General features: G+C 58.5%; 1 protein-coding gene across 19 annotated transcripts in view; it reads right to left on the bottom strand.

Annotated features, from left to right (window-relative positions):
- The window catches only part of MYO18A (myosin XVIIIA), a 94,937-nt gene that overhangs the window by 29,298 nt on the left and 43,148 nt on the right, over nt 1-22,491 (bottom strand). For 10 of the 19 annotated variants that reach the window (XM_027624723.2, XM_035724447.1, XM_035724446.1 and 7 more), the window contains 19 exons: nt 19,057-19,092; nt 17,227-17,314; nt 16,917-17,023; nt 16,631-16,807; nt 16,077-16,290; nt 15,720-15,862; nt 14,979-15,079; nt 14,068-14,131; nt 13,728-13,872; nt 12,053-12,064; nt 11,272-11,448; nt 10,952-11,042; nt 10,465-10,657; nt 9,313-9,399; nt 7,175-7,316; nt 6,862-7,021; nt 5,779-5,965; nt 5,251-5,494; nt 2,410-2,519 (listed from right to left, as the gene is read on the bottom strand). In XM_027624723.2, the coding sequence (XP_027480524.1) occupies nt 2,410-2,519; nt 5,251-5,494; nt 5,779-5,965; nt 6,862-7,021; nt 7,175-7,316; nt 9,313-9,399; nt 10,465-10,657; nt 10,952-11,042; nt 11,272-11,448; nt 12,053-12,064; nt 13,728-13,872; nt 14,068-14,131; nt 14,979-15,079; nt 15,720-15,862; nt 16,077-16,290; nt 16,631-16,807; nt 16,917-17,023; nt 17,227-17,314; nt 19,057-19,092 (2,478 nt within the window). Of the gene's footprint in view, nt 1-2,409; nt 2,520-5,250; nt 5,495-5,778; nt 5,966-6,861; nt 7,022-7,174; nt 7,317-9,312; nt 9,400-10,464; nt 10,658-10,951; nt 11,043-11,271; nt 11,449-12,052; nt 12,065-13,381; nt 13,644-13,727; nt 13,873-14,067; nt 14,132-14,978; nt 15,080-15,719; nt 15,863-16,076; nt 16,291-16,630; nt 16,808-16,916; nt 17,024-17,226; nt 17,315-19,056; nt 19,093-20,332; nt 20,399-22,491 lie in introns of those variants that run through there. The other 9 variants (XM_027624728.2, XM_027624738.2, XM_027624740.2 and 6 more) reach the window with 5 other exon arrangements.

Raw genomic sequence — 22,491 nt, 5'->3', positions numbered from 1 at the left:
AGAGCCTGACCCAAAGGGAAGAAAGAGGCGGAAGTGCCAGAGATGTGAAGGAGATAGAGGGGGCAGGGCAGCCGACAGGGAGGAATCTAGGGGCACCACAGCACCGGGGTTTCTCACTTATGTAGCTAAACAGATAATGGTGCCACTCTCCAAAGTAGGAAACGGAAGAGCCAGAGTAGGTTGGGGAGGGGATGGAATCGGTGTGGTCTGAACGTGCTGAGTTTGAGGCATGCAGGTAGAAAAGTCCAGAAAGCAGCCAGATAGAAATGCACGTCTGAGGTTCAGGAGAGAGGCCTAGGCTACAGGTATTGATCTAGGAGTCGTCAATATGTATGCGGTAATTGAAGCGATGGGTGTGAATGAGGCTGGCCGGGGAGAGGCTGTAGACTAGAAAGCACAGACGGCCAAGGACAGCGTCTTAAGGAAGAGAGAGACCTTTACTTCAGGGGCCGGCAGAAGAAGGGATGCTCGGAGGGACAAAGGCAAAGCCAGGAATGGCAGCAAGGAAGCTGAGCAGAGAACAGAGTTGTCAAGAGAGTCAGATGTTGCCAAGAAGCACAGTAAGGTGGCCATCAGCTCGATGGGCGACAGAAGACCGGGCCCAGGGTGGCGGGGCGGAGGGACGGGTGGCGGCGGCGGGGAGGGGGCAGGCGAGCAACAGACAACTGTCTGGCGTGAGAGAGCGTTGATGGGAGGCTCCTTTCCAAGCACACTATCTGCAGGATGTTTTTCCGCTGAGAGGAAAGAGCCAGCGGAGGAGAGGCTGAAGAAGAAATGGGAGAGAGAGAACAGTTAGCGCGGATGGAGCGGGCCTCCAGGGAGCCCCCGGGAATGGATTCCAAAGCACAGGAGGAAGGGATTGGTCGAGGGGAGGGACACCCCTCCCAGCCAGACAGGAGGGCTGAGCAAGAAGGCACCCGAAGACAAGAGTCCACAAGGCAGTGGAGGAAGTTGGAGCCTCAATTTTATGACCGGTTAGAGGCAAGGTCAATTGCTGGGCAGATGACCTGGGTAGGCAGGGTAGCAGGGGACTGGAGGAGAAAGACGGAGAACAGAACAGCAGGGAAGGAGCTTGGAATAGGGGCCAGGGAAGGATGGGGCATATGAGAAACATGCTGGGCCATGGCAAGGGCCCAGTTGAGGCTGGAGACCATGCACCTGTAGGACTTCAAGTCCACCCAGTTGTGTAATTTTCTCCCCTAGCCCTTGGGAAACCCAAACCGAGGAGCACAGATGCCCGGAGGCTGGCCCTTCAGTGTGGGGGTTGGGCAGGGCAGGTGCCCCAGGAGGCACAGGAGAGCTGAGGGTGATGAAGGCCAAGTGACCGGAGGGCAGGACCACGGCATTGAGGCGAGAAGAAAAGAAAGTCAGAAGGGAATGGACAGAGCAGAGAAAACGCAGTGGGGTCCAGACATGAGAGGTCTCAACAGAGTCAAAGAGCAGGTGTCCTGAGAGGAGGAGAGAAGTGAGGTGCACAGGTTAGGAGGCTGTGGGCAGGGAAGGCCATGATGGAATTGAAGATTTCCGAGGTGAAGCATTTCCAGGGGTGACAAGATCTGGGTGTAGCTGTGAGTGGGAGGCTGGAATAAAAGTCAGGGGTCAGAGAGAAGGGGGTTGTGGGGTGGGTCATCTACACGCACACCAAGGTCGCCCAGGACACTGGCAGGTCCTGGATGGAGGGAAGTTTTTGAGGCCTCCAGGAATGTGGGCCTGTGACTCAGGAGGCAAGGGGAAGGGGGCTTTCTGCCCCATTCTGCAGAGCATTCTCCCTCTTAGGGAAATCATCCCAAGGTCTGAGATGCCTTCAGAGTCAGGCCGGGCGCCTGAGGCCAGAGCACGGGGAAGGAGGCTTCCTCTGCTCAAGGAGCCCTCTGGCTCTCTGAGGAGCTGCCTCTGGGTGGTGACAGCCCTGTTTTCAGCAACCTGTGCTGACAAGGGGCCTGGGAGCCTTCAGCTTACCCTGGCACCGGAAGGTCTTGCCATATCAATCTTGCCCTGAGGAGGGATGCTTGCCCCACCCCTGGACAGCTTCCTGCTGCAGGAACCATCCCTGATGTGGAAGTTAAGGCCGAAGGGCCCAGGGGATACCAGTGGTAACACCTAAAACACGAGCTCTTATCTGCCTCCTGGGAGGCTCTTAGATGGCTAGCTCACCAGAGAGCGGAGACCCCCAACTCTGGCCTCCAAAGAGGGTGAGTCTTCTCTGACTCCTACAGGCCACACCCCAGGCTGCCTTCTCCCCACCATCCCAGCTTGGCTGCCACGCGCCCCTGTGCTGGCCCCGGGTGGCCAAAACCAGGAGCAGGAGCACGGGCCAGCCGGGCTCTCTCTAGGCAGGGAGGGGCAGCTGCTCGGAGGGGTCCGAGCAGAAGCAAGGGGGTCTGGTAGGGCTCTGGGGCCCAGACCTACCCGCCTCTCATCCACCACGATGTAGTTGCGCCCATGTTTCTTGGTCAGGTGTGGGGCCAGGACGTCGAAGCGGCGGCGGAACTCGGAAAACACCATGTGGTCAGGGTAACCTAGAGAGAGGGCAGCCCAGAGCCAGTTCGCACTCGGACACAGTTACCGGAAAGGGCAGAAGCTGCTGGGGGAGGAGAGCCTGAGGCTGAGGCAGACCTGGGAAAGGAGGTGCGGGAGGAAGAGGCAGGGGTACGGGACAGGAGTCTGCAGCATAGTTAGGGCTGCCCTCCCACGGGGCTGCAAGGTTACAACGGGAACGGGTTCCTTTAGAAGCAAGTGCCTTGTCGGTGAGGCGTGCGAACAGGGGACGGCTGCCCACCTGGAAGGAATGCTATGGAGAAAAGAGATGCTTTCTAGCCTCCAAGTCTATGACTCTGCTATGCCCAGAAAGAACAGTGTCTCCAGGACTTAACAAGGAAAAAGAAAAACGGGCCACAGAGAGCAGCCGAGAGGAAAAGGGCAGGGGCTTGGGGTCGGAATCCCGGCCCTGGCTCTTGGCACCATGTGACGAGTCACTCAACATCTCTGACTCTTGCTTTCCTCATCTTTCAAGGGGGGACCTGCCGCTTACCTTGCACGGTAGTCATGGGGTTTGAATGAGAAAATATGTGGAAAGCACGGCTTGGCTCACGTGGTGGGTGTTCAGTAAAATGCTCCTTCCTTTCCCCAGTCCCCTGAAGCAGAATACGGAAGGGGTACCCTTCCTGCTCCCACCCTGACCTTGAGCCCTAGGCCGGGTGACCCAAAGACTTCTAGATTCTCTTTCCCTGAAGAGCACTACCTCGAGCAGAGACCTCCCTGCTGTATAGGCTTGAGGCCAGGACAAAGGTCAGATGGCTTCAGGCTTGGAGCAAGGTCGGGATGGTGGCTGGTAGGAGGTCATCCTGAGCCACCTGAGGGCACCAGAGCGCCCACCACCACAGTGGAGGCCTGAGAGACCCGCTCATACACGTTCACAGAACTTCAAACCGAAAAGGGGTCTTAGACCAGATCCAACTCATCTTCCAGGCCTGGGAACTGAGGCCAAAGAGGTGGACTGACGGGCTGGCTCAAGGTCACAAAGGCTGCAGCTGGAGGCAGAGTTGGACTCCAAACCCGGGCTCTCGAGAGCCCGTCGGGGGCTCCCTCCACGACACCAGCCTCACTAGCTCTGGGAAACCCTCCAACTGGGAGATGAGGCTGATGCATGTGCCCGATAATTGAAACAGGAGGCGGGGGCCACTGAGGGGCCAAGACAAAGTGAGCTATTGATTGTATCTGAACTGCAATTAAATTGATGGGCCAGGATAGCAGGTCTGGACGCCTGGCATCTTAATTAATCATCAGCGCTATCGATGGTGGCTGGGGGCTGGGCGAGGGGAGGGGGGCCTGCTGCTGCTGGCCTCATCGATCTGCTTGTTTGAGTAAAGCACATTGATTTCGGTTCAGAGCGGTAACAATCTGGTTTTGAAATAATAAACACCAACTCCATATCAAGACGTGGGGACAGATCGATGATTTATTTCGAGCAGGGCAGGGAGCCTGTTCTGCGGCTTTGACTGCTAAGGAAAAGTGATGATGTCCATGGGGGTGCCTCAAGGGGACCTGGCTATGGGCGGGTAGGATCCTGCCAGTTCTCCTATCAAAGCAAAAAAGGACAGAAATCTGGCAGCCTATAACTTCTCAGGCAAACAAAACCCCACTCGAGAGGCATGAACTCGGAAGCTGCTCCACGTGGGTCAAATCTCACTCTGCCACTCATGAGCTGTGTGACCTTGGGCAAGCTACTTAACCTCTCTGAGCCTCAGTCTCCTCATCTGACGACTGTCATAGTACCAGCATCTCATGAGATGGCTGTGGGGATTAAAAGAGTAATGTGTATGATGAGTTCAGAACGGTGCCTGGGAGCCTATAAATGCTCTAATGATGTTGAGCAGTTGCCCCTTGAGCAACATGAGTTACACGCCCCGTGCAGTCGAATATCCAAATATAACTTTTAATTCCCCCGAAACTCAACAACTAATAAGCTACTGTTGACCGGAGGCCTTACTGATAACACAAGCAGTCGACAAACAACACATTGCTGTAGGTGGTGTGTAGGACATACTGTATTGTTACGGTAAAGTGAGCTGGGGGAGAGCAAATGTTATTAAGGAAGGCAGAAGGAAGAGAAAATACACTTACCCTACCGTACTACAAAAAGCCCGCCTGTAAAGTGGGCCCACACAGTTCAAACCCAAGTTGGGCAAGGGTCAACTGTGCTATTACTCTCACCCTTTCCGATCCCTCCTCCAGATGGGTCCATAAAAAGGATCTGGCTGACCTTTCTTGGGAATTTTAAGTACCTCAGAAAGATTTAGCACCTCATTTCTCATTGGGGGGTATGGCCCAGCCTGCTCTCGGAGGTAGTTAGCGTCACTGAGCGGAAGGCTCTAGGTGAGCACAGGTCGGCTGCTGTGGGCAGAGCAGGGAAGGGGGGAGGGGGGTTGTGTGAACAGAGCCTGTGGGGCAGGGCGGGGAGGGGGTGAAGAGGACTGGAATACAGAAGGGAGAGGAGGAAGAAGGGAGTCAGCCAGGTGGAAAGAAAAAGAGAAAGGAACAGACTGGGCTGGAGAGACCACCCCCCAGCTCCCTGCTCCACCCCCGCCCCTCCCCGAGCAGGCACCACAGCAGAAACGAGATCCAGGGCAAGACCAGAGACAGGAGGGGAGCAGCACCCCTCTAGCCCCACGGGTCCCATTTGGAAGGTGGGGAGGAGCAGGAACGGCTCCAGAAAACAGGAGCAGGAGTGGAGACGGAAGGAGGCCCCACCTTGGCGGTACATGCGCATGGCGTCCAGCAGGCGGGAGCCCCGGAGCTGGGCGCGCAGCAGGGGCACGTCCAGCTGCAGGAGCCCAGCCTCGCAGTGGTCTCCCGAGGGCAGGTCCAGCTCGCTGCTGCTGCTGACTCGGCGGGAGGATGCGGAACGGGGCTCCCCGCCCCAGCCCTCTGCTACAGGCAGGAAGCAGTGCACGAAGTGCAGCTTTGATTTCTTGACGGTGTCAATGAGGGCATCCTGCCAAAGGGAAAGGGACAGGCCTCGGTGGATTCTGGGGTCCCGGCCCGTGCCCAGGACAGCATCTCCGCTCCTCGCAGGATGGCAGGTGTCCTGCCGCTGGCCAAGACGTGCCAAGCCTGGCAGCTCCACCCTCATGAGGCCCGAGGGGCCACTCAGGCGGCAGCACGGAACAGAGGACCCAGCAGAGGGGGATGCTGAGTGGGTACCGGGTAAGCCGGGTGCTCCCCAGAATGGCCAGAGGAGCCCCGAGAGGGCCATGGGGCCTGGGCAGGCACACTCACCACCTGCAGCTTAATCTGGATGCACAGTGACTTTTTCTTGACAGCCGCCATGCCTGTCGTGAAGGTCTTCCGCATGCTGGTGGCCCGGCGCAGCGCCAGCTGTGAGCCGCCCTCCAAGCCTGCGATGGAGCCTGATAGCACCGTGGCGCTGCCTGCCCGGCCCAGAAACAGGCTGCTGATGATTTTCCTACCAGAGGTGGACGGGTGAAGGAGGGAAGGCAGTCACTTTGAGAGACTAGTAGAGGGTGTCCTCCCAGGTCCTAGGACACCCCCAAATCCCCCATATGGCCGTGACCAGGGGCCTGGGGCTGCATGCCCCACACCCTAGAGAGAAACTGGAGGGAAATCTACAAATAGGAAGAAGAGAAAACCAGTGGGGGGGGGGGGGGGGGGAGGGGGACAGAAGTGTGATCTCTTCTCCATCACTAGGGAGGGCAGAGGTCCAGGGTGGCAGGAGAGATTAGAGCCCAGCCCTCTCTACCGTACCATATAATCTGCGTATGACATCTACTGGTTGTTATCCGCCTCCCCCCACCCCCAGTTGGGCAGGGAGTTTTGTTTTATTTACTGCCAGGTACATAAAAGAGTACGCGCCCAATAATTATCTGCTAAATAAACAAAATGGATGACAGGCCTTATGTGACTGAGAGGTTTCTAAGGCTACTCCTGCCTTCTTTTAAAGTTTTTATTTGATCTTACTTTATTTATTTTTTTTTTTTTAGTAATCTCTACACCCAATGTGGGGCTTGAAATCATGACCCCAGGATCAAGAGCTGCACGCTTCTTCCGACTAAGGCAGCCAGGCGCCCCATTTTTTAAAGTTTTGTTTTGTTTTTGTTACTCCTGCCTTCTTTGAAGAACATGGAGGTGCCATTCAAATTTCAAACTACAGGTCCCTCCAACTGTGCCCATCCCACTTCTACTCCAGGAGGCCACCCCCAGGCCCTCCAGACCAAATGGCCTTGGCTGTCCCCTCTCAGGAAACAGAGGCCATCAACCCTGCTCGCGAGGGGGCCTCTGACACCAGGAAGCCCAAAACCAGCCCCAGGGATGGGACATGGGCCAGGTGAGTGGTGTTCTTACTTCTGGGAGTCCTGCAGGAGCCGGGGGGCGTTCTGGGTGGCCGGGTTCTGTTTGGTGTAGCTCAGCCAGCCAGCCACATTGTACTCAACCCAGTTGGTGCCATGGCTGTGGCCCAGGAGAAAATGATGTGGTTTGCTGCTGCGCAGGAGGGGGCTTTGGCCTGAGCGGGGGAGAAGGAAGGTTCAGATCATCAGGGCACAGGCCCCAGAAAAGCCCAGGGACTCAGTGAGCCCTTCCAGGCAGTACCGCCTAGACCCATATAAGTGGGTCCTCTGGAGAGGAAGCAAAAGAGCCCTCCAGGGGTACCACCTACCTTTCTTGTCACCTTCCCGGGGGCCATAGTAGGAGAAAAGGCGCTCCAGGAGGGCGTCCTCGGTGGCCCCGGGCACCAGCGCCTCCTCTTCCAATAGCCAGAGCAGGCCCCTCGCCTCGTCGGTGCGTGCCAGCGAGCGGACCTGTGGAGAAGCGAAGAAAAGCCACCGTGTGCCACGGAGCCCCTGGCCCAACCACATACCATAAACGTGCTACACATACACACACGCACTGCAGCTCCTGTCACTCCTGGCTGACACGTTGTGGGGCAGCCGGGCAGCAAGGGGAAAGAGGGAGCCGGACAGAGGTTAGAGAGAGACGCCCCCAGCAAAATCTCCTTCCCAGGAATTGTGTCCAGAGTCACCAAAGGCTGAAGGCTTCTCGTGAACCATCCTTGTCCTCTTGGAAGTCACGAGGGCCTTGGGTGAGCCCATGTTGTTCTCACAACCTGGGCATCGCCTCCCAGGCAGATTAACTGAGATAAAAATTCTGGAAGGCCCCGGAGCAGGGGGCGTGGCCCAAAGGAAGCTCTCAGCCAGCGACAGCGGTGGGGTCAAGCCTGGTCCCCCTGAGGATCCCCTCAGGGAGGATCCCCGAGAGGGTTCCGAGCCCTGCAGGTGGGACTCCTGCAGGGTCAGAAGCTCAAGTGCCAAAACCGTAAGATGGGTGGCTTAGGAGATGTAACAGCCGGAATGGGCAGAGTCGGGGTGATGGCATAGCACGTGTCCCCATCTACAGGGAAGGGCCGCCCATCGGCTTGCAGCCAACTGCTGTCCCGGAAGAACACAGGCCTAGCATTGGTAAAGCCTCCAGCTTTCCAAGAGAATTCTGATTTCTAATACCCTACGCGGGCCACACGAACTAGACCTGTGGCTGCATCTGGGCTGAAGGGGCCTTTGCCGTGGCATTTCCAAGACTTCCCTGAGCAAGAAGGACGGAACCTTCCCTTACACCCCATTCCCTCCTGGCCCTTTCGGGACTCGGGGGGACAAGAGAAGTAAGAAAAGCGTTTTTCCCTCTCTTTGCACCCAGTTGCCTGCATCGCCCCCCACCCCATGGCTGCCCAAGGGAGTCAGTGTGACTACCAGGAGGAAGCTGAATGTGGCCAGGGACAGATGGGGAGCTAAGGTCCCAGAGTGGCTGGAGCTACATGGCAGGACTAGGCAATGAAGCCACTGGACAGCGAGTGGCAGACTCGGCACGCAGGGGCCCCCGTCCCCAGAGGTGCCGAGGTCCATCAGACAGGGAGAGCAGGAAAAGGAAGGAATAGCCAAGGCCCATCCAAACACGCTGACATGCTGCCCCTCCTAAGCCACAGGGACTGACTTCCCCACATCTCCTGGGAATGGCAAAGGCTCTCAACGGAGGCCAGCTGGGAACCCAGGTGTCAGGAAAAGAAAAGCCAGCTTCCCTGGGTGGGGGGACATGGAACTTGGGTACTTTAAGTACTGGTCCCAGGGGGACACTCACTCTCCCTGGGGCCCCATCCCCTTGTTAGCACAGCAGGGCCTGCCCACAAGGAAGATGGAGAAGGAGGCAGGGGTCAAAGCAGAGATGGGGAGCGGCAGCCTAGCAAAAATGCCAATTCTCTAGTAAAGTGCCTTCTGAAACTTCCCTAACTGAAGACAGTCAGCACATGCCAAGTGCTCATCAGGCCAGCCAGGCCCCCAGGCAGCAAAGTGCCCGAGATCCTCATCCAAAGTGTGACAAAGCCTGCCCCGAAGGTTGAGGGGTGAGGGCTCATATTTGGAGCTAGGCACAGATTCCCTATTTGCACAGACGCCTCACCCACTCTGCTTGGCTGCACCAGTCTTTTGGGGACAGTGGGAGGGATGACTCTGTCCTCTGGGTCCAGCCCAGCCCTCACCACCAAGAAGGAGACACCAGGCTCCTGGCAGACACACATGAGGCTCAGGCAGGCACAGAACAGGGCCTGGGGAGGAGGGGGCAGGTATGCCTCCCCCCGCATGGCTCGGACACCTGGGGCCTGGAGCTCTCACTGCACCACGGCGGAAGGAAGTGCTACCTTCCGGGCCAGACCAGCCATGCAACGGTAGCTTACACAGCAAGGGTTCGACTGAGGGGAAGGGACAGACAAGGGGAGAAAGGGTCAGCCCAGGCCCTCGCTGCAACTCCTACCAGGGACTGATGGGAGGCTTGGTCCACGGCTGCCACAGAATCATCCACGGCTGGCTCCAAGTCGTCAAATGCCAGCTCAATGTTCTCCTAGGAGGGACGGGAGAGGGGTAGTGAGCGCAGGCCCCTTGAGGGGTGCCGCCCTACGCTGAAGGCCAGGAGGGGGCGCTGGGCCAGCAAGTCCGCCCTTCCACCCCTCTCAGGAGCTCCTCCCCTCCAGCAGCCCCTCTGACAAGTGTTCACCACCTCCCAAGGCACCACATGGCCTTTTCGGACAGCTAAGAGTCCTCTAACCTTCTTTTTTTTAAAAAAATTATTTATTTATTTATTTATTTGAGAGAGAGAGAATGAGAGATAGAGAGCACGAGAGGGAGGAGGGTCAGAGGGAGAAGCAGACTCCCCGCCGAGCAGGGAGCCCGATGCGGGACTCGATCCCGGGACTCCAGGATCATGACCTGAGCCGAAGGCAGTCGCTTAACCAACTGAGCCACCCAGGTGCCCAAGTCCTCTAACCTTCTTTAACACTGAGCTAAAGTCCCCCATTCCTGTTACTCACACCAGTTGATGAGACTATACAGAGTAAGCCTACTCTCGACTTCACACAATCATCCCTGAGCCGCCTGAAGACTGCTGTCATTTGCTTCCTGAATCTTCTCTCAGCCAAGATAAATATCCTCCCCAGTTCATTCATCTCACCTGCCCACAAGGTGGAGTTTCTAGATCTTGTCCCATCTGGAACACCCTTTCATGGAGGGGCCCTACATGATCAATCACCATCTTAATAGACTGGGAGCCAGGGAGCCAGGGAAGGCCTGGCCGACCCACAAGGAGGCAGGAACTGCGCGGTGGCAATTCACAGGGCCTAGGCAGGTGCCTTGAGGGTGGGCAAGGAGGGGCTCTCAGGGGCCCCGAACGCGCCTGCAGCTTCTTTGAGAGCAAACTCTCTACACAGTGAGGATATAGTCTGGGGCAGGACAAGACCACTACTCCGGGGCGCACGGGGAGACAGAAATGCCAGAGAGCAAAAGCAGGGAAGGTGGGGCCTTCCCTCTCCACACACGTCCTCCCTGTGGGTGCCAGGAAGCTGAGGCTGGGGGTGGGGGGGGTGGGCAGGGGCTGGGGGGTGGTCAAGGCAGAGGCAAGGTCAAGTGCTACCTCCTTGTATCTTTCTAACTCCTGCACAAAGGTGCGCTGGTGGAAGAGTCTCTGTAGCCGGTCCTGGGCGTAGTTGTGGCACAGCTCCTCAAAGGAGGCTCCGCGGGCCGACCCACCCTGCTCAGGGTTCTGGAAGCCCGGAGTGTCCACAATCATCATAGAGCAGAGTGAGTGCTGGCTGGACTTGAGAGCCCTTCACAGGGAGAGCCTGGGTCAGGGCTGGCCAGGGAAGTACCGCCGAACAGGCCCCACTGGTCTGCCCGTGGCGCCCCGGCGGCCCTGTTCTGCCCCAAGCCAAATCTCCATCCCTGCCCAGATGCTCAGGATCCCCGTAGGGAGGATGTGCCTCTCCTCGCCCGCGAGGACAGTGAGCCCTCTGCTGGTGGAGAAGGGCGCTGCCTCAGCAATCCCACCAGCACAGAGCCATCAACTCCCCCTTTGTCATGGCAGGAGGCTGGGCAGCTCCTGGGCCCTGCCTGGCACTCACCTGTTCACCAGGGAGACAAGAAGGGTGAAGAGCTCACTGTAGAGGCCGGACGCCATGCCTTCTAAGCACTCCAGTGCACTCAGTTTGGGGCCTGTGGGGCAAGAGCATCCGCTCTACCTCCTGCCCCTGGGGATCCCCATGGGCTTATGCTCTCTAGCCACCCAGGGTCAAATCAGCATGGGGCCCTGGGGCTGGGCCTCTCCCTCTGACGGAAGCATCTATTCACCCCAGCAGTCTCCCTCCCCCGCTCCAGAGAAGACAGCAATGAGGCCTGGATGGGGCCTCCCAATCACATCCAGCAGCCAAGGGGCTCGGGGCACCTGTGCCATCTCCCAGGCCGTTCTCCTCGGGGCCCTGGCGGAAGGAGGTGGAGCGCTGCAGCGTGCCGCCCTTGTGTTGGTGCTTGAAGATGGCTGAGGATAGCTCCTCCAGGCTGCAGCCCAACAGGTATGCGGCCTTCTGGGCCCACTCGTGGCGGGCAAACTGCTTGCGCCCAGCTACGGGGTAGAAAAAAAAGGATCTGGCATCTTGGGTCTTTCTCCTTAGTCCATCTGATGACTGTTGTGCCCTTTGGCTCCCATGGCCCAGAACTGAGGACCGAGCATCTTCTGGAGTTAAAACCAGCCCTAATGACACCAGAGGGGCTTTAGGCAAAACAGAGACAGCCAGCGCCTGTGTCCTTTGCGGGCGGAGAGAACAACAGGTCCTAAAAGAGGAGGGAACGCCACAGCACTGCCACCAGAGGGCGCCCAGGCAGCTCTGAACCTCTCTTCTAGAGGGCTTGGCCTCAGGGGTGCCAACCTGGGGAAGGACAGTCAGGGGATGAGCCAGCCCCCCTGTGATGAGCACAAGAGCCACGTGTGCCTTTGGGGACACGTCATGAGAGAGTTCTAGTGCCTCCCCCTTCCGTGAATGCAGCAGGACCCTCTCCCTTACCTCCAGGCGTCTGCCAGGGGAGACCACCACCACCCCACGGCCCAACAGCGGGGAAGTGGAAGAAGCCACAGGGGAAAGGGAAGAGCCCAGGCAGACAGACGTGCCTCAGCCAACATGTGTCTAATCACCGCAATTAGGGAAAGCTAACAAGAAATAAGGTTTTACCTTCAGCAGCTTCTGTAAGGCAAAGGACCAGCATGCAGCATGCAAAGAAAAACAGCATGTTAGCAAACAGTCATCAACTGAACCCGCCAGGTCCACGGGAAGGGACCGTGGGGTGTGTGTGTGTGTAGGGAGGAGGTTTGTGAGGATGAGCAGGCGAGAAAACACAACCACATTCAGACTCAGAGACGCAAAAATATACCCAAGTGCACACACACACAATCTCAAAGGAGTATGTTTACGGGTGTAATCACACTGACACACACACACACACACACACACACACACACACACACACACACACACACACCTACAAAGACACCACACACGTACACATACACACACGTGCACACACGTGCACACATCCTCTGGAAAATACTGGAAGCTCTGAGGAGGTAACAGACCCTGTTCAACAGGGTCCCTGTGCGGACACACCCAGATCTGTGTGCTTGCAGGCAGTGCTGACGGAGTACAGGGTTATAGGAAACCTGGTCTCGTCACCTCCTCAGACGGGAAGAACTTCCTCAAGACACAGCCACACGCCTACCCGCCTGCCCACCTACACAGTCTGGAGACAACTTTAACTCAGAGCCTGCTTCCTCTTTGGCAGGGATGCCACCTGCTGGGATCGTAAGGAACCTGACACCGAACCGCCTGCCTCTCTGTGCACCCACCCACCCACCGGTGCTTTCTGGCTCCTGCTGAGCAGCCTGGGGCCCTTCACATCTCAGAGAAGATGCAGCCAAAGCCCAAGGCGCCGTTCAGAGGCAGGAGCCCTCTGAGGAAGGGGAGGAAGGGGTGAAGAGGTGCTCCGAGTGCCCGCCCCTCAACATAATCTCAGAGGAAGGCAGCAAAGCTCTTGGAAGCCAGACCAAGCTCTAGCCATTCACAAGCCCCCAAGTCCAAGTGCAGAAGCTGCAGCCCATTTGTTACCACAGTGCCTGCTGCCCCCTAGTGGTCTCCACCCTGCCATGCAAGAGGAAGAGACCCCGGCTACCAAACCAGTGAAGGGAAGGGAAGAAGACTCCGGGAAAACCGGCCTCGGAACGCCCCAAGATGGCAAGCCCACCCTACCCCATCTAGGCCCCCACGGAGGGCATCCTGAGAGGTCCCAGGATCTGGAGGCAAAACGAGTCAGAGCAGCTAGGCCTGGGACGCTGAGAAGCCTCACGGCCAGCAGGCGCCCTCTCCCTGCTCAACCTGGGGCTCCTCCCAGGCCAGTCCCCCCCCCATTCGGACAGAACAAGCCCAGTCCCCAGAGAGAGCCCAGGGCCAGCACCAAGACGGGACAAGGCGGCCTCTACCCCCCAGGGAGGGGCCAAATTCAGTTACCCGCTTGCTCCTCGGGGGCCTCTGTCAGGAAGGGAACAAGAAGGAGAGTTATTTCAGGGGGACTGCTCTGACTTAGGGCCCTTCTCTTTCCCCTCGGCCTCGGAACCGCCGCCCCCCTGCTCTTCACAGGGCTCCGCATCACTGCCGCCCAAGTGCAGGGGCAGAGATGCTTCTCCGGGTGCTCGGAGCCTTGTGCTCCGAGGTGGGGGGCTGGGAAGAGGCGCAAGCAACAGAGGGGTATCTGCTAACAGAGACGGCCGTGCCGGGTGAGGGCGAACGGAGCGGCAGGGCCTCCACAAGCTCTCCTGGGCGACAAGCCACGCCACCGGGAACCCCTGCAGGTTACCTTTGGTGGCACCTGCAGCCCCCAGGTGGTAGATGGCAGCCAGGATGAGCCAGCAGGCTTTCTGTTCATCTGCGGAGATGCCCAACACCTTCATGGCGGTCTGCAGCTTACTGAACTGCTGAGCCGCCTTCTGCTTCTCCTCAGGCTGCAGGGACAGACGGGCCCGCGTCTCAGAGGGGCTGTCCCTCCCGGCGTGCCCCCATGCTGCTGGGCCCTAGGGAGGGTGAGGCTAGGGAGAGCCTCCAGGCGGAAGTCGGGATCCTGCTCCTCGAATGGGGCATTGAGGCGGCCCCTACTCCCAAGGCCCAGGGCTGCCAACCCCATCCCCATAGGCCCCTACCTTGGCCAGTGGCACAATCCCAAACACATTGTTCTCTGCCAAGTGGTTCAAGTGGAGCTCTGTCCTAGGGGTACAAATGAGGCATCAGCACGGTGCGTGGTCCCCATGCCAAGGGCCATCTCCCTACCAGGGTGGAGACAGACGGATCCAGCTTCCAGACTGAGTTCTGCCTGCCCATCATGCCCTACTGTCAGGCCAGCTGCCGCCGCCTTCCCTAATTGGCCTGGATGCCTGGTCAGAGCACTAGCCTCCCTAGGACAGGTCACCAGAGATGCTCTGGTGAGAGTGTCCAGCCAGACCCCTGAAAGAGAGCAAGGAATCTGCCTGCGGCACGAGTCCAGCCAGGACAGAGCCCGTGCCCTCAGTGACCAGAAGAGCTAAGGAGGAAAATGTCCCGGGGCTGCTTGCTCAGCCTTATCACTTATCTTTTTACCCCCCCCCCCCCCCCCCCCCCCCCCCCGCAGAACAAGGACAGAAAGTCTGAAGGACTAAAGGGAAGAGGCAGGCAGACGAACCAACCTAGGGGGCAGGGAGGGCCAGCCTGGAGGGCGCTGAAAAAGGCCCAACAAATGCTCAGCCCCACACTAGCCGTGTGACTACAGGCAAGTCCCTGGCCACCCGCATCCTGCTGTGCTTTCCCCTCTGCAGATCTGGTTTCAGGGGTAGCAGAGGTCCTAGCAGGGCCCCGGGAACACTGGAGGGTCAATTCTGTGCCCAGGGCTCGGGAGCTTCCTTGGGGTAGAGCCTGTGGCTCATTCGGCTCACCGTCCTATTACCTCGGGCCTCATATGTGGCACGCATACAATAAACACACGGGATAGGATGCAACCAGGTGGCAAGATCCAGGAGCCATCAGTGAGCTGGAGTCCAGAGCACCGCCCCCCCCCCCCGTTTCCTTGGCCCCGTCTCACCTGAGGGTGCCATCCCCACAGGCCAGCAGGTAGTAGAAGACATTGAACGTGGCCTCACCAGCTGGGCGTCGAGCCACACGCAGCTTCTCCAGAAGCATTGTCTACAGCACAGCATGGGAGAGGTATGGGCAAAGAGGGTAGGGCTGGGTCAAGCTCCGCCCACCCCACGCCAGAGAGAACGGGGAGGGGGGCTGTAAACAAGCGGCCAGCTGCCCCCAGGGTCAAATCCAGGGCAGAAACGGGAGCCAGGCAGAAGAAGACAGGCCCAGCTCCTGGAGGGGCCCTGCTGCCCCTCCCCAGGCCTCCGGCACAGTCTTCTTAGGGAGCTGGCTGGGCACTTTGTGGTGAGATGTTTCATTTAGCCTGGAAGGGGACCAGCCTCAGCTGGACCTTCCTTGACTGACAAGCCAGTCTTAACCTGGGTGAAATTAGCCTGCGAGAAGCCCCTGCACACAGGGACAGGGCCCCAGAAGTAGGGTGTGGCGAACCCCAAGGGTGGGCAGGAAGCTGAGCCATGCTCCACCCAGGGCAGGAGGCAGAAGGCTTGGGGGACAGAAGACACGGGTGGGGGGGGGGGGCGGCCAGAAGGGTGAAGGCCCCGAGTGGAGCAAACCAGCCCTGCTAGAGCCAGGGTCCATTTTGTTGGGGTAGAATCCCAGGAACATGAGGCACAGGAGAGAGCCTGGTTTCTAGGGCCTGAACCCAGGCAGCCAGTCTCTTACCACCCTGGAGGTCTCTCACCTGGATGGAGGCCGAGGCCACCTGGCCAGCTTGGTCGAAGTCCAGGGAGAGGATCTGGGAGAAGCGGGTGGCGTTGCCGTTCATGATGGTGGGGCTGTTCCCAAAGGCTTCCAGAAGGCTGTACAGAGCCTGCCACTTCTCCACTGCAGGAGACACGCCCGGGGGCCATCAGGAAAGCCTCCAGACGCCCAGCCCAGGCCTATTCCCCCAGCACGCAGAGGCTCGGAGTTACACCGGCCAGACTGCCCAGGGACAGAGGGGTTTTGAGGACACAGAGAAACCAGGGAGAAAATGGACGGCACCTACGAGGCACTTCCATCCCCGCCCCTCTCAGGTTTTCCAGGTGTCCTGTCTCACCGGAAAACACCTTGTTCCCGCTGGTGCCCGCGATGGTGGCCAGGTACTGCACCAGGTGCTGGCAGCTGGTGGTCTTCCCGCTGCCGCTGCTGCCCAGGAGGATGACAGACTGGTCCTGGCGGCTCATCAGCATTGCCCTGTATGCGGTCTGGGCCACGGCGTAGATGTGGGGTGCCATGTCCTCCCGCCGACACCCCTTGAACATGTGCATCACCTTGGGTGGGAGGGGGACGGAGGGAAGGTGGTCCCACTCGGTCACCCCTTACTCCCAAGGTCCACCTTTCCGGGCCTTTCACGGCAGGGGGGCGAGGGATTCGGAGGCTAAGGCCATGCACGGAAATGAAGATTCCAGCCCAGTCCCGGCCTCTGTTAGAGGTTAGGGGGAGGGCCTCAGGTCCCCACCCCCTGAAATGACTCCTCTTCCCAAGGTCAGCTGTGAGAGTGGACGGGAGCCCTGTGGGATGCCAAGGGGAAGGGGCGGAGCCAGGGAAGGTGGGGTAGGTAGTACATGGGTGGGTCCGTGAGGCAGCATTGTAGCCTTGGGGGCGCCGCACCTTCTCGGAGTACACGGCGGGGGCCCCACGGGGGCTGAGGACGAGCAGGCTGGGGCCAGCGTACGTGTGCAGCAGGCTCGCGACATAGCGCTGGCGCAGCGTGTGGAGGACGCTGGACTCATTGAGGTATACCAGCGAAGCCAGATCTTCTAGACGGTCGCAGGAGGGAGCGTTAGCCTGTGTGATAGGATAGGCGGGCAGGCACTGAAGAAGCAGAATCTGTCTGCGCTGCCGGTGGACAGGCCTGCCCTGCCCAGCCCACTTCCTGTGCCCGCCACCTGCAAACCTTCTCCACATCATCTTCATCCACGTCCAAGATGGCGCCATCGTGGTCTAGCTTCACGCGCACCTTCCCTTCCGGCAAGCTGAGCTCCTCAGATTTGAGCTGACTGCCTGCAGCGCGGGGACAGACAGTCAGACACAGGCCTGGGAACCTTTGCCACCCTGTTCGGGCCCTTTGTGGTCTTGCCTCCTCCCCACTACATCCCTGGGCTCTCCTCACTCACCACCCAGGCCTCACCGGACCCAGGAAGGCACACCCAGCCCTGGAAACTGAGAGGCCCAGACATCTGTCCGCTGGGCCTCCCCAGACTCACCCAGCGAGAAGCCATCCTTATGGACCAGCCACACCTTCTCTGTCTCATACCAGGCCTCTTCCACCGCAATCTGCTCTTCTGTCTTCACCTATCAGAGGGAGGGCGGAAACAGTCAGTCCTTGTTCTGGAAAACATTTGAGTCAGGAGAGCAGGAGAGAGGAAAGATGTGAGGGGAAGGGCTTCCAGATGAGCCCCTGGGTAAGGGGGACAGTTGGGGGGCAGATACAGAACAGGGGACATCGGAGGTGTCACAGGAAGAAGGTGGGGAAGCCAGGGGATGGGGGCGGTCCTGAGGAGCCCCGAGGATGAGGGCACGGAGTTAGGGACCACACCAGCCTTGAGGGTCTGGAAGGACGGGGACACTCAGAACTCGAGCCCAGAAGAGAACAGACCACAAGAAAGCAAACCAGGTTCCACCTTCAGCCACCCTCTTCCCCACCTCCCTGTGGGGCCTGTAGGGTCGGTGTCCTGAGCCCGCACGCCGCCCCCTGGTCCCCCGCCTGCTGCTACTGTGACCTCTCATGCCCAGCTTCTGCCTTCAGCCGACTAACAGGCCCTCCTTCACCCAGCTGGCAAAGGGCGCTTCCTCAAGACCTGAGGAGAGAAGTGTCTACGGAGGACTCTGTACTGCAACGTGATCTGCGGGTCCTGAGTCCTAGCCTCAGCCTGGCCTTCTTTCCACTCCTCCTTCACGCCTCTTCAGGAGGACAGGCGAAGGCCATGCAAGGGCATGAAACAGCATGGCCAGACACGGGGGGCGGGGGGGGGGGTGCGGGGAAGGGCACGGGAAAGGCCTGCGTGCCACGCGGATGGGTACTGGGGCAGCTTGAGCCACAGTCAGTCTCTAAGAGGAGACCTGAGGCTGAGGAGCAGACACTGCTTTGTGTCACCAACCCCCTGGGTGAGGGACCGGGAAGGACAAGGAGACATAAGTCTTTTCTTTGTCACATTTCTTGGAGCTGAAAGAAAAAGAGATCTGGGTTCTACTCCCAGGTTGGATCCGGGCTTCAGATAACTCCCTCTTCCTTGCTGATGGTCCTTTCCCGTTCAAGAGAGAAGCCTGGACTACACGGGCTCTGGGAATCATGACCAGTGAAACCACCCTTCACACAGGACGATCGCTACGGGGCCGGCAACATTTTAAATTGTTAAATGAAGACATTAAAAAAAAAGAAATAAAGGCTAATTCTGTTAGTGGAAGAAATGTAACTTTGTAAAAAAAAAAAATCACAATGTTTTATTTTTTGCCCAAATCACATGATACAAGTGAAAACCTTTGTCTCGAATGGACACGTTTTAGGGGTCAGGTGTTTGGAACCTAACAACTAGGGGACATCAAAGGCTCGGGGCCTAGAAGTAATCCTTCAGAATGAATTCAAAGATAGGTTTCCCATACTGGCCAGCAGGTGGAGCCAGAGAATGCCACATCTTCGGGCCTGGGCATGAGCGTGGGAGGTGGGAGGGGCTCAGCCTGTCGGCTTTCTCTACCCAGAGTGAGCAGACCTGAAACCCCTAGAAACCAGAACTCTTGCCCGGCTCTTGGGCTCCAGTGGTTAAAAACCATGTGCCACAAGGCCAGACTCAAGTGGTGACACCCCGTCTGGACCCTCCCCAAGGGCCTGACACAGAACTGCCCCATCTCAAACTTCTGGCACTGCCTCCTCCAAGGATCCCCCCACCCCCAGACACCGGGTGGGAGCCAGAAGGGGAAAGAGGCCTTACACTCCAGCACGAGGCCCGAGCACAGACGCCAGCCCAGGTACGGGCCAGGGGTGGCGGGTGGTCGCTGGAGGAAGCGGAGGGCTCCTGAGGGGGGCAGGAGCACCCTACCTGGCTGTGGGCAGGAGAGGCGTCCTCAGGGTCCAGCTGCCAGTAGCAAGCAGAGAAGAGAGAGAGAAAGAGGGGTGAAGACAAGCAGACCGTTGGCATTTCCCCTTCAGCAAGCACCTTAGGCCAAGTGGGTGGGTACTCTCTGGCTGCCCAGGGTGCAGGGTGCAAGTGCCAGGATGGGAAGCTGGCCTGGGCAGGTGAACTGTGCCCAGTCCAGGAAGGAGAGGCCAGACCCGGAAGGAGAGGCCCAGCTTGGTGAAGAGACACCTGTTATGAGACATCTCGGAGAAGACACTCTGCTAAGTCATTCACTGTGGCCTGCGCAGGAGTATGCCACTCTGCCTCTGGCCACAGTCTCTCCTGGGTGGGACATCTAATGCATCCTGAACTAGGCTCTTCTATGAGCTGGCCAGGCCAGGCCACCTCCCCACACTCAGGGTCTGGCCCCTTGAGTGGCTCTGGGCCTTATCTTCAGGGCACTGGTCAGCCTGACTCCCCTGTAGCCAGCAGACCCCAGAACGGGGCTGTCCCTGACCTCTAAACACACACAAAAATGCCACCCCCAGTGCCAAGGGCTGTCCTTTGGAGCTGCCGCCCCTACGCAGAATGACACCATACAGCAAGTCTCAGAACAAGACCACTAGCAGCCCCAAGTTGAGGACCCCTTCCTCAATCCCCCACTGCGCCCTGCACCACTCGCAGACAGGCACACCACCCCATGGCGAGCAGAGGAACCACGCCACCGGGTCCACCAGCCACCTGCCCACGAACCAAGGGACTGTGGGCAGACCCTGTGGCCAGGCTTGACCTGTCTCTGTCTGATTACTTAAAGACCTTTCTGAAGAGGAAGTGGAGTCAGCCAGGCCTTGGACCTTGCCTATAAGGAGTTAACAGGCCCCATTGGGTCTGGAGAGCCAGTGCACCAAAAGAAGGGAGACTGAGCTCTCTGCCTTACCACCCACCAGGCCCTGGCACCAAGCCATGTCCTCCAGGGCCAGAAAAGGGGGCTGGATCCTCAGCCAAGTGGGGTCCCTTCCCATGGGCGCAGGGCTCTGGGTCCCCCGGAGGAACAGGCCTCACAGCTCAGACCCTCTAGAAAGCGCTTCTCTTATTCCTTCAGGTGAGAAGGCCACGTGAGGGCCCCCAGGCTGCCATGGAGCCATCCTTCCATAGTCGGATGCTCCTCCCGCCCTCCCCGACACCCACAGTCTGGCTGCCAGCCTCGGCAAAGAGGAGCGCCAGGGCCTGGGGAACCATACACGAGAGGTGGCATTACAGAAGCTGTGAAGATCCTCTCAAGGCGCTGCTGGGCCTCCTCTGCGGGGGTCAGCCGGACCTCAGGGGCAGCTCCTGCCTAGAGGTTAAACTACCGTTAGTCCTGGCCTGGGGTGGGGGGGGGGGAGTGGGGTGCAGCATGCCAAGCTTCTAGCCCAGGAAGCCGCTGGGAACCAGTGGGCAAGTGGAGTAGGGTCAGGGAGGCAAGCCAGGCATCAACGTGAGTTTTTAAACTATTGGATGAGAAAAAAAGAACGGGTGCCTGGAAATTCTGGGGTTCTTCCTTCTCACAGTCCTAACCACTTCGGCACTGGGATGGCCCTATTTCCCTACATGGCCCCTGCCCCAGGCCCAGGTGACAGGTGGGTGAACTCCAGGTCAGGGCACATCTCAGCCCCCAATTCCACCCTGGTGAGAGGGACAGGGAGCCAGAGGGAGGGCAGCAAGGCCCGGGAACAGGCACATGACACTCTCTGGCTACTTATAGGTTCTAGTCAGGGGCTGAACTTCCCTCATGGCCTGCCCGTCAGGTCAAAATGCCCCTGCCAACTCCTGGGTGCCAGGAGGTGACTTCCCTGATTCAGAGCAGGCCAGCAGGGCCGGGAAGCTGCAGCCTGCTCTTCTCTAAGTTCTGCAAAACCCAGGAAGAATGGAGTAGGGAACGAGGCAGGTTCTGGGACCTTAGGAATCCCAGGAGGTAGCAGGCAGGGAGGGCCTTCAGGCTGTGCCCTACCCCCCACCCCCTACCCCGCCCTTCCAGCCAGAAGAGCATGCAACACGGGGCGCCTGGGTGGCTCAGTCGTTAAGCCTCTGCCATCCGCCTTCGGCTCAGGTCATGATCCCAGGGTCCTGGGATTGAGCCCCGCATCAGGCTCTCTGCTCTGTGGGAAGCCTGCTTCTCCCTCTCCCACTCCCCCTGCTTGTGTTTGTGTTCCCTCTCTCGCTGCGTCTCTCTGTCAAATAAATAAAATCTTAAAAAAAAAAAAAAAAAAAAAAGAAGAGCATGCAACATCCTGGGAGAAACAGTGGTGAAACTTGACTCCTCCCCTGCCAAACCTCATAGGCCTCAGAAGGCGCCACAAAATGGGGAAGTTTGAAGAATTGTCTCTGACCAAAGGACCAGCCATGTAGGCATCACCTTCCAAGGTCCTCCCCTCTGCCTCTCAGCCTCCAGTCCCACCTAGAGGTACTTTGTGGACAGATGGGGCCTCAGATCCAAAGGAGGCCCACTGTGCCCATTTGCCACCCAGGCATAGGGCTTCTCAAGAGTCCTGCTGCCAGAGGGAACTGCTGGCCAGGCTTGAAGAAGGGAGTGATGGCAATGATGGCATTAAAACTACCATTATTAGCATCACTGTCCATGCTACCATTTGTGGAGCACCCACCATGCCAGCGACTGGGCTCAGAGCGGGTAGCATTCCTCATCTTCACAGCAACTCTTCAAAGCTGGGATTAGCCCTTGTTTGCAATTCCAAAATCCAAAAGCTCCCCCAAACAAAAGACTTTTTTCTTAACTATTTTGGTGGCAAAACCTGTTTGTAGTCTATCCCCCTGCCATGTGAACGGTCATAGATTTTGCTGTGAAAATATTTATGCTTGGTTACAGGTTGCTGCTCATCATGTAGGACTTTCTAAAATACAAAAATCACTAGCTTCCAAAACACTTCCGGCCCCAGGGGCTTCAGAGAAGGGACTGGAGACCTGTCCTGTCCCCACTTGGCAGATGAAGGCTCAGTGATGGGACCTTGCTGAGATCCCACACAGGGTGAGTGGCTGGGGAGGTGAACACGGGTTACCGGGCTCCAGAAATTCTCTTTCTACCCTAGCGCTGATCTGAACCTCTGCTTGGGGTCCGGAGCCTCCAGCCAACACCATGCAGCCTGGAAACAGGCCCCAACCCCACGCAAGAGTGTCGAAGAACAGCGGCATGCTGGTTAGCGGGGCCCATCCCAGAGCAGAGGCCGCCATGGGCTCCGGCACTCGGTTCAGGAAGGCCATGCAGCCCCACCATCGGCCCAGCGTCTCAGCTGTGCGGACATGTTGCCGAGGCACGGGGAAGCTGGCTGCGAGGGTGGTCAGGGGCATGGGAGGTTAGTGACACACTCGGGTACCTCCTGCTGCACATCAGGGGCCGGTGACTTGGACTGCTGCAATCCAGGG

Source organism: Zalophus californianus, chromosome 16 (genome assembly GCF_009762305.2).
Source record: "Zalophus californianus isolate mZalCal1 chromosome 16, mZalCal1.pri.v2, whole genome shotgun sequence".
NCBI lineage: Eukaryota > Metazoa > Chordata > Mammalia > Carnivora > Otariidae > Zalophus > Zalophus californianus.
The sequence above is the reverse complement of the archived record's forward strand: the minus strand, read 5'-3'. Positions and strand labels throughout refer to the sequence as shown.